The sequence below is a fragment of the Crocodylus siamensis genome, chromosome 2 (assembly GCF_052110815.1).
Source record: "Crocodylus siamensis isolate JL-2025a chromosome 2, ASM5211081v1, whole genome shotgun sequence".
Classification (NCBI taxonomy): Eukaryota; Metazoa; Chordata; order Crocodylia; family Crocodylidae; genus Crocodylus; species Crocodylus siamensis.
The window spans coordinates 94,957,545-94,966,237 of NC_143396.1; the positions used below are offsets into that span (position 1 = coordinate 94,957,545).

Genomic DNA, 8,693 nt, shown 5'->3' on the forward strand with positions numbered 1-8,693 from the left:
TTTGGGATCTGGTGTCATGTGGCGGTCTGGAGGGGTCAGATTTGTGTCAACGTAGTATTGTTGGGCACTGTCATAGGATGGAGTTTTATTTCGTAGGGTCACATATCTACCAAGGGTCTCCTACCCCCAGTAAATTCTACCAGTGCACAGATGTTTTGTTCAATATTTTGTGCCTCAGCAAAAAAATTGGTATTGGATGTGACCATTTGTTAGAAAATAGTTATTGCTTTAGTATTTATGTGTAGCATAAGAGCATTAAAACACAGTGCTTCTCTACTCACCCCCCTACTGTAAATCAGCACATTGGTAATGAGGGGGTATACTGTCAAATATCTGTGTATGTCACTATTTTGTTATTATGTCCATGACTCTTCATTGGAACATGCATAAAACCTATTTTGATTGTAATTGGCTTGTGCTCTGCCATTTATTGACTTGTTAAACTCTGCCAAACATCTGTGGTTGTTGTTTTATTATGGTTCTTGAATGGTATGGAGTTACTGTTTTTTCAGTTCCATCTGAGATTGAGATTGGTTGTGCATATTCTGGTGAAGTCTCCTGTAGTGATGCTGAGCTTTTTATGCAAATTACTGGCTTTAGCTGTAGATGCTCCGGACATAGCTAAGCCTTGATCTGTCTCCCCACCTTCTCCTAGAACCCTTTGCACAACTGTCCTTGGTTCATCACAGGTCCCACTGCACCTGGAGCATGTCAGTCTGCATGGGGGCAGGAAGAAGGGGCAGCCATTGGTGGGAATGGGCTTTTTCTATATCCCAGCCAAATGTTCCTAGATGGCTCCATGGGTGGGAGTGCTAGTGTTGATGTGATTCCAGGTGGCCACTGTTAGGTCAACTGGTGTATATTGTAGACCTGCATTTTGACAGCTGTCATGCGAGTTACAGTTGGTATTTTATAAGCCAGCACAATAGCCCTACGGTAGCCATGGCATCTTTGTTGTCCTCAGTGAAAGAGCACTGAGGTTAGCAATGATGGGATGTGGTTCGGGGTATATGCCTCCTTACACCTTACTTTGAACTCACAAGTTTTTAAATGGACTGGGCTCCAGTCCTCAGCCATGCCTTGCTGGGAAGAGCTGTAAAGTAGTCATTTGTGGCTTGGTTCGTTATTTTGGCATCAGCTAGAGATCACTTTTGCCTCCAGCATAGTTTTAAAGCTGTTCTCAAGAATGCTATAATCTTAAGCACAGCCAGTGAAGACTTTGAAGGGTGTTGTTTATTGGCAGGTGCTTATAGAAATGCCATGAGATTTGGGCCACATTCTTTACCTTGGGAATGCCCCCAGCATGCTTCTGATGCCAAGGGCCAAGACAGGGGTAGCAGAGCAGTCAGCTATGCTGGCTCTGTGCCACCTGGGATTCTTCCACATCAGAGGGATGCCCCTGGGGGACAGCTGCTGGTTTCTTGTACTTTTACCCTGTGGGAGGGGCATAGCAGGACTGGAATTGCACTCAGTTTGAGCCTCACATTTTTTTGTCATCAGGTGACCCTTACAGACTGCCTCAAGCGACACATCTGCTCAGTCATCTGGCAGCACGTACTAAAATCCATTGCCATTTGCTTAAACTTGGGTTTGTACTGGCAAAGACTTCTTAAGCCTCACACCAAGGGGTTTATGTACTTTCACCATAAATAGTTTTCTATTTCAGCTGCTGTACTGGAAAATGAGTACACAAACCAACCCAGTTATTTATTGGCAATGCATATATATAAAGCCTACATCTACCAACAATTTTGCTGATAAATCTATTTTTATGGCTTCTGCACTTTGTGTGAATTTTTGCAGCGTAAGAAATGTCTTTCTTGTGAGATGGACTTGTGCAGGGTTTTGGTTTTTATGTTTAAAGTAGCATTTTCATAATCCCTCGAAAACACCACAAAGTATTATGAGATGAGAAACCTCAGCATAATTTACCCTGTCCCTTCTTTTGCAGAATTAAATGAGAACAGTAATAAGAAGCCAGACCCTGCTTTCACTGCAGTCACTGGCAGGGCTCCAGTTAACTTCAGTGGAATAGGACTATAGAATATAATTCACAGGACTAAGTCTTTATTGGCAAACTCAAGGTAGAATGGTTGTGTGGGCTTAATATACTCTTCATGTCAGCTGATTGGCTAGCCAGCCAAAGTGCCCTTGCTCATGATAGGGTTAACAGGAGAAAAAGCTGTCCTTTGTCTGTACAGACCCAGCTTTCCTCCTGCTGACTTTTAAATGGCATGTAAAAAGTCTGTCTTGGTCAGATATGGAGATCAACACCCCTTTTCAAATGTTTGTTCCTTTGATCTTAGGATGTGTTCTCTCTGTGTTAAGAATATAACATTGGTTCCTTTTTCTTTTCTTGCAGGACCATTTATCAGTGTAGTGCTGTCAAAACTGGAGAATATGCTGGAGAATTCATTACATGTGAACTTGCTGCTCATCGGGATTATTACTCAGCTGGCCAGTTACCCTCAACCTCTCCTTCGTTCCTTTCTACTCAACACTAATATGGTGTTTCAGCCTAGTGTACGATCACTGTATCAGGTACTTCATCAGTGCCTTACTGCTACCCACTGACAATCTAGGCCAGGGGTGCTCAGTGGCCCACAGGGTTCCCTATGGGTTGGGAAATTTAGTGGTGGGAGAGTGGTAGCCATTAACACTGCCACCTTCTCCCACAGCCAGATTGCAAGCCCTGGAGTAGATCAGAGCCAGGCCATGCCTTACCTCCCTCATCCCTCTGTTGGTTTGGGTTAGGTTTGGGCTGGGCCACAGCCTCTACCTCTTGTGGGACCAGGCCAGATCCCATTCCCCTTCCCACCCCCAGCCTGGGTTGGAGCCAGGCTGCCCCACACACCTTCTTGGCATGGCCAGGTGAGGGGTGCTGGATTGGGACCATCAGCTGGATTTGGCCTGCAGACAGATGAGGCACTACTCATCTGGCCTGCCAGTCAAAAGGGTTGAGTACCACTGATCTAAGTAGTACTTCTGATGTCTTCTTTACTTATTCTTTCAGTGTATTTGCTTTCCTGCCTGTTTGAGAGCTTCTCACTTGTGTTTGATTTTATTGTGTCTGTGAAAAGCTAAGAATTTAAATATAGTCTCCAGGTCAGCACTGTAACTTTTTTCTAGGGTATCTTTGAGAGAGTCTGAGAATAGTAGTATTAAAGATGTATTACTGTTGTTTTGACAGGTGCTGGCATCTGTGAAAAACAAAATTGAACGTTTTGCTTCCAGTGAGAGAGACTTTCCAGGTCTTCTCATGCAGGCCCAGCAGTACTTGCTTTTCCGAGTGGACATGTCTGATATGGCTGTAGAGTCACTGACCAAAGGTAAATGCCACCCATCCTCTCTGATTCAAAGCAGTGTGGGTCTGTAGCATTTCTCACCATAAACTAAAAACAGAGAGAGTGCATTATACGTATTGTTAGCCAATCTGCCAATCTATTTCTGTGTTTGCTTCCAAGTGACAGTCCTCAATAAGGTCAGTATGCAGATCTCCTTTGGAAATTCTTAGTGTTTTGTGTGTTTAGCTGTGAAAACTTCCATCTGAAAGTGGTGATTAACTTTTACGTGTCTTGCTGCCAAACTGATAGTAAACTGATTTTTCCAGGTTTATGTAGGGGGTTGCGTATTTTTATAGCCTGACTTCTATACACTGGCTTTATTTTGGTAATTTTTGCAGAGCTTCGTTATAGAAATGAACTCACTGTGGAATTCACTGTGGAATTCTGTTGTGTAAGACCTTATAGTATGGATTTGGTTTATTGTGGAGAGAGTTAAAAATCTTTGGCTCATTTTTATATGTGTAATTTTTAAGTGTAAAGTTTAAACTAAAAATACAGGAGTACTAACTGAGGGTGTAGTGGTGGGTTGAACAGGTGCCACCCTACAAAACCAGTTTTTCTGCTCCAGTTGACTTCTGTAGCATCACATGCTTCTTAAGCATAGAATCTGCCACAGCTGCTTAAGTAATTATCAATATGGCCTGTATAATTGAAAAGGCAATAAATGAATGAATAAATAAATGTGGAATCCTGCTTTCTAAATGATATGTTTCCTGAAGTAGGTGGACAAATGAAGAGGTTGGGCCCCCACTCTAAAGGAAGAGTTCACCGCTTGAAATGCTAAGTTTCAGAATTGCTGCTGAGTAGTCAGTGCTGGGCACAAGCTTCCGTTAAAAACTGGCTTCCACGTATGGTGGGAATGTATAAGATCTGATGGGAATAGTAACCATAGTGATTAAGTAGCTGGCAGTAGAACAGGGTTCAAAAGAGCCTCTACTTATTGATCATTTTGAATCGGTAATGAGCATCCCACTGTTATTACACCTGACTTTTTGTCTTGTTTGGCTTTTCACTGGTGAGTGGGAAGCAAAGGGAACCTTTTTTTTTAAATATCATCTTAATTTTTTTTTTTCTGAGACTCTTAATAATAATTTTCCTCATTTCTGATCAGCATGATGTCTACTTCTAACAACTGCAGTAAATGGAGTCTGCAAAATCATAGCTACTCTTTGAAGCTCTGGGGTGTCGAAGGTGTGTGCTGCACATGCTATGTTTATCATAGAGATAAATAGGGTTTAGGAACCAGGTCCCAAAACCAGGAAGCAGAGAGCCTTGCTATTAGAGAGCGATGTGGCTGGTATGTGGGATGCAGGATTAGAATCCAATATTTAATGCTGGGTTTTTTTTCCAAGTACTGTCAATAAGACCTTTTGTACAGTACGTTTCAAACAGAACTTAATCTATCTAAGAAATCTTGTCAGTATCAGGCTTCAAAGCTTTCAGTGGTAGTTTTTCATCACGAGTGAAACTGTTTCATAAAACAGTCACTGCTTTTTGGCATTTATTTATATTTCCTGTTTTACATCCATTTTCTTTTGTGGGCTTTGATGTTTGCCATGTCCCTTCATTTTGGTCATTATTCAGGAACCTGAAGCAGAGGCTGCTCAGTCACCTTGCCTGTACATCTTCTCCTGCCTTGTGGCAGCGCCTGTAAAGAATGAGGCTCTTGACAAATGCTTAGAGACTAAATAAATGTCTGGATAACTGCAATTTTGGCTCTCGACCAGACTAGTGATGCCAGCAATCAAACTGTAATTCTCAGGGCAAGTTGTCTCTCTAGTCCATCAACACACAACATCAGTATATTGATTAAGAAATGCAAGGTAGAAACAGCTACAGTAATGGCAGATAAAGTATAAGGTTTGGTCTGTGTGAGTTTCTCACAGGGGTCTAAAACAAAAATGCAGTGTTATGTAACCAACACTTTTCCTAGACTCCCTTCCCAAGCTGAAATGTGAAAATGATGTATAACTGCAAACAGCAAAGCATCTCTCTTGGTTGTCCCTGCATTCTCAAATATAACTGACCTTGAAAAATTGTACTTGATCCCTTGAGAACAAATGCAAAATATAAGTTTTCAGGAGGAGGGATACATTGGACACCAGTAATGTTGGGACAGGGAGTAGTAAGTTTTTAAATTGGAGCTGCTTATATAGAGACATACGCAGGGATCCTGTTTTTTCTCTGTTTAAAAATCAGAACTTTGATAAAAATCTCAAATTCTCTGATTAAAATTCCAAAATCCATATTTTTCTGCATTTAAAATGAAACGCCTCTATAGATAAATGAAACACGTTTTATTGATATTTACAATTTTAAAACAATTTGGAAGCCCACTAGTGCCTCAATCACTATAATAAAATAAATTTGAAATACCTGTACATTTTGGCATTTAATTTTGGATTTTTAATCATGTAAAAATCAGAGCTCCTCCTGCCTCCTTCAGTCACCAGGACATGGGTCTAACTGCAGCCGTCCCTCCCCCCCGCCCTCTTTTGTGGCGCTGAGCAGCTCTGATATGTTGAGCAGCCCTGTCCATAGCATTGCCCCTCACTTCCAACCCATAGGCCTGTGGCCCTGCTGATGCCTCTCACTCCTGACCTGCAGCCCCCTGGCTGTGCGAGTGCCCTTCACTACCCACCCACAACATCCTGGCTCTGATGGTACTTCTCACTCCTGATCCACTGCTCCCTGGTGGGGGCCCCCAGCTGCCAGGGGTACAGGGCCAGGGACATGTCCACAGCCCCATGCTCCCCCCAGCAGCGCTTGAGCCCCAGCTGCTACGCGTGGGCAGTGGTGGCTGCTAGAGCAGAGCATGGAGCCTGGCTCCTTCTCCTCTTGGGCGGCACAGCAGGAATGGATTCTGGGAGGGAGGGAGGGATGCGGGCTGGCAGCTGTAGGCTCAGGGCTCCCCACCCTGCTGCCCTCTCCCTGGGGCCTCCGCGGCTTAGCAGGCAGGACCTGGTGCAGCAGGGCAGAGAGGAGCGGAGAGACTCAGTGCTGCCGCTGGGAACCCTACGCTGCCATGGTGAGGCACCCCTTACTTATCTGGCAGCAGCAGGGGTGGCAGCATGGAGTTGTGCTCCGTGCTGCTTCTAGGCAGGAAGGGGGCACCTCACCATGGTGGCATGGGTCTCCTGCTGGTGGCACCCAGCCTCCCTGTCCCAACTCTGCCCTGTCATGCCAAGTCCCATCCACTGGGCCACAGAGCCCTGAGTGGGCAGGCTGCATCTGCCCCTGCCCCATGAATAAATCTGGGGAGCATGTGTCCCCCATGCCTCCCCCCAGGAGTATGTGCAGTAGCAGAGAGCCAGCACCCCTCTGGTGCCCCCAGGCACTCTATTCTGCTCCCCACCCCAAGCCCTGTGGCCACACATTGCCACCCCAGCCCTGGGCTCCAAGCCTCAGACCCCACACACTGCCCCAGCTGGGCAGTGCCTCCAGTCATGCCCAACTCCCTCCCTCACTGTGGGTCCTCTTCCCTCCCCCCCCAGCTTACTTGAGGGGAGCTGTGGGAGCTGCTCCCATGCTGTGCATGCACATGCACATGGAGCTTCCTTCCTGATCACCCTCCTCCTGATCCCTCTCAGCTCCTTGTAGGTTGCAAGGGGCAACCTGCTGTTTCTCATGGTTTTCTCCTTAAAATGAGAAAATCTGTGTTTTACTATGTTTCTTCATGGTGAACAGAAAACCCAGATCCTTGGACATAAGGTTGTAGGTAAGGTAAAGAAGAGTTTTTCTCTTTATTTTGCACATCTAGAATACTACATCTTTTCACTCTGTATTGGGGGACAGTTCTATGCATCTCAGCTCCACAAAGATATGGACAGATAATAGACCTGATTTAAAAAGAAAAAGAAACGGAAGTACCACCTGTCAAAAATGCGGCTTCATGTCGATCAAAATATTTTGTTGGGATCTGTAGACTTATATTAAATGGGGGGGTTCTTTGTTTTGCTTTTTTGGTTGGAAAAATCAAAGCTTTTAATTTTGACCCATGTTAAAAGTCTATTTAATGCTTATTTTATATTGGACAATACAAAGTAAGCATTTTGATACTATTGGAACAAAACATACCGACTTTCAAAGTAAACATTTTCTGAGTGTTTGCTTCGAAATTTCAGTTTTTCATTCTGACTCTCAACAGTAATTTTTCCAAATGTCAGGAGTGCCCACAGAGTAAAAATTACTACTGCTGAGAAGCCCAGAGGATATTGGAATATTATTTTGCTTTTTCGCTTTAGAGTCTGGAGTAGAAGAGTTCTATACTGTCTGAGATTTTGTTTCCCTTCCACTTTTTTTTAATGGCTAATTATAGCGTTGCCAGATGACTACTAAAAGATGAGAACTGCCTTCAACTATACAAAAGTGTGCAGTAATTTGTTACAAGATCTGAGGGAGATGTACGCACCACTGACTAGCAGATAGTGCTTAGGGATTGTTAAAGCACAATTAATCCTTAAATGGAACGTGAAATACCAACACCGACAACTCAGTGTCCTAAAATCAAAGTCTAGCTTTATTAGTACAAGTATTATCTTAGCAGTTTCCATATTCAGACAGAGAAAAACACTTAGTACAATGAACTCACCCAATCCCAGATGTTACTTTGCTTCACAGAAAAGACAGCCACTCAGTTCTTGAAGCAAAGGGTATTGCTTTGGCTGGGATGATCCAGACTGGTGTTGAAAGCTGGATTTATGATGAAGATGAGGATGATGACAAGGATGACACACTTAACTTTCTTGCTCCCGCCTTCTATGCTTTTCTTTAACTTGACTCCTTTGATGATTCCTTGCTTTTGGATCAGTCTATCTGCAATCAGCATATTGTCCATATTTTATCCTGTCAGCATATTCCTTTGTTCAACAGTCCCATTACAAGCACACCTCTTAATTTGGCCTTTTTCTGGTGTCTTTGAGCACTGTCCATTGGTCTCCTTTATCACCTTTTATTAACATATCCAGTCATTTCTTCCCTCTGATTCAGCTGGTTAGTGCCAAGTTCAGTTAATTTAAGCTTGTAAGAAAATCATTACTATGTTGTGTTAGAAAAATTTCTCACAGTGATAAAAAAAAAGGAAAGAAACATCAGGCGAGCAAACTCAAGGCCGTAAACTGCTTCCAGGAAACAAGGCCAGTTGATATTGTAAACACCAGCAAAATGAAAAGTTGAGGTAACAGTGAGGCTTTACAGAACTTTAGGCTGAATATAAAAGAAAACTTTAAACAATGCTATAATTCACCACTCTGTAAACAGGTGCAACTTTAAAGCATAAAATATGACATGCTACTCTAACAGAGGGGAACAAAACTGCCAAAATATGAAGCATAGGTACTGTCATATGTC

The 8,693-nt window shown here is 43.4% G+C and overlaps 1 protein-coding gene across 2 annotated transcripts in view; it reads left to right on the forward strand.

The window, feature by feature from the left end:
- The window catches only part of FHIP1A (FHF complex subunit HOOK interacting protein 1A), a 162,031-nt gene that overhangs the window by 142,306 nt on the left and 11,032 nt on the right, over positions 1-8,693 (forward strand). For both annotated transcript variants that reach the window (XM_090036388.1, XM_090036387.1), the window contains 2 exons: positions 2,363-2,541; positions 3,191-3,329. In XM_090036388.1, the coding sequence (XP_089892514.1) occupies positions 2,363-2,541; positions 3,191-3,329 (318 nt within the window). The remainder of the gene's footprint in view (positions 1-2,362; positions 2,542-3,190; positions 3,330-8,693) is intronic.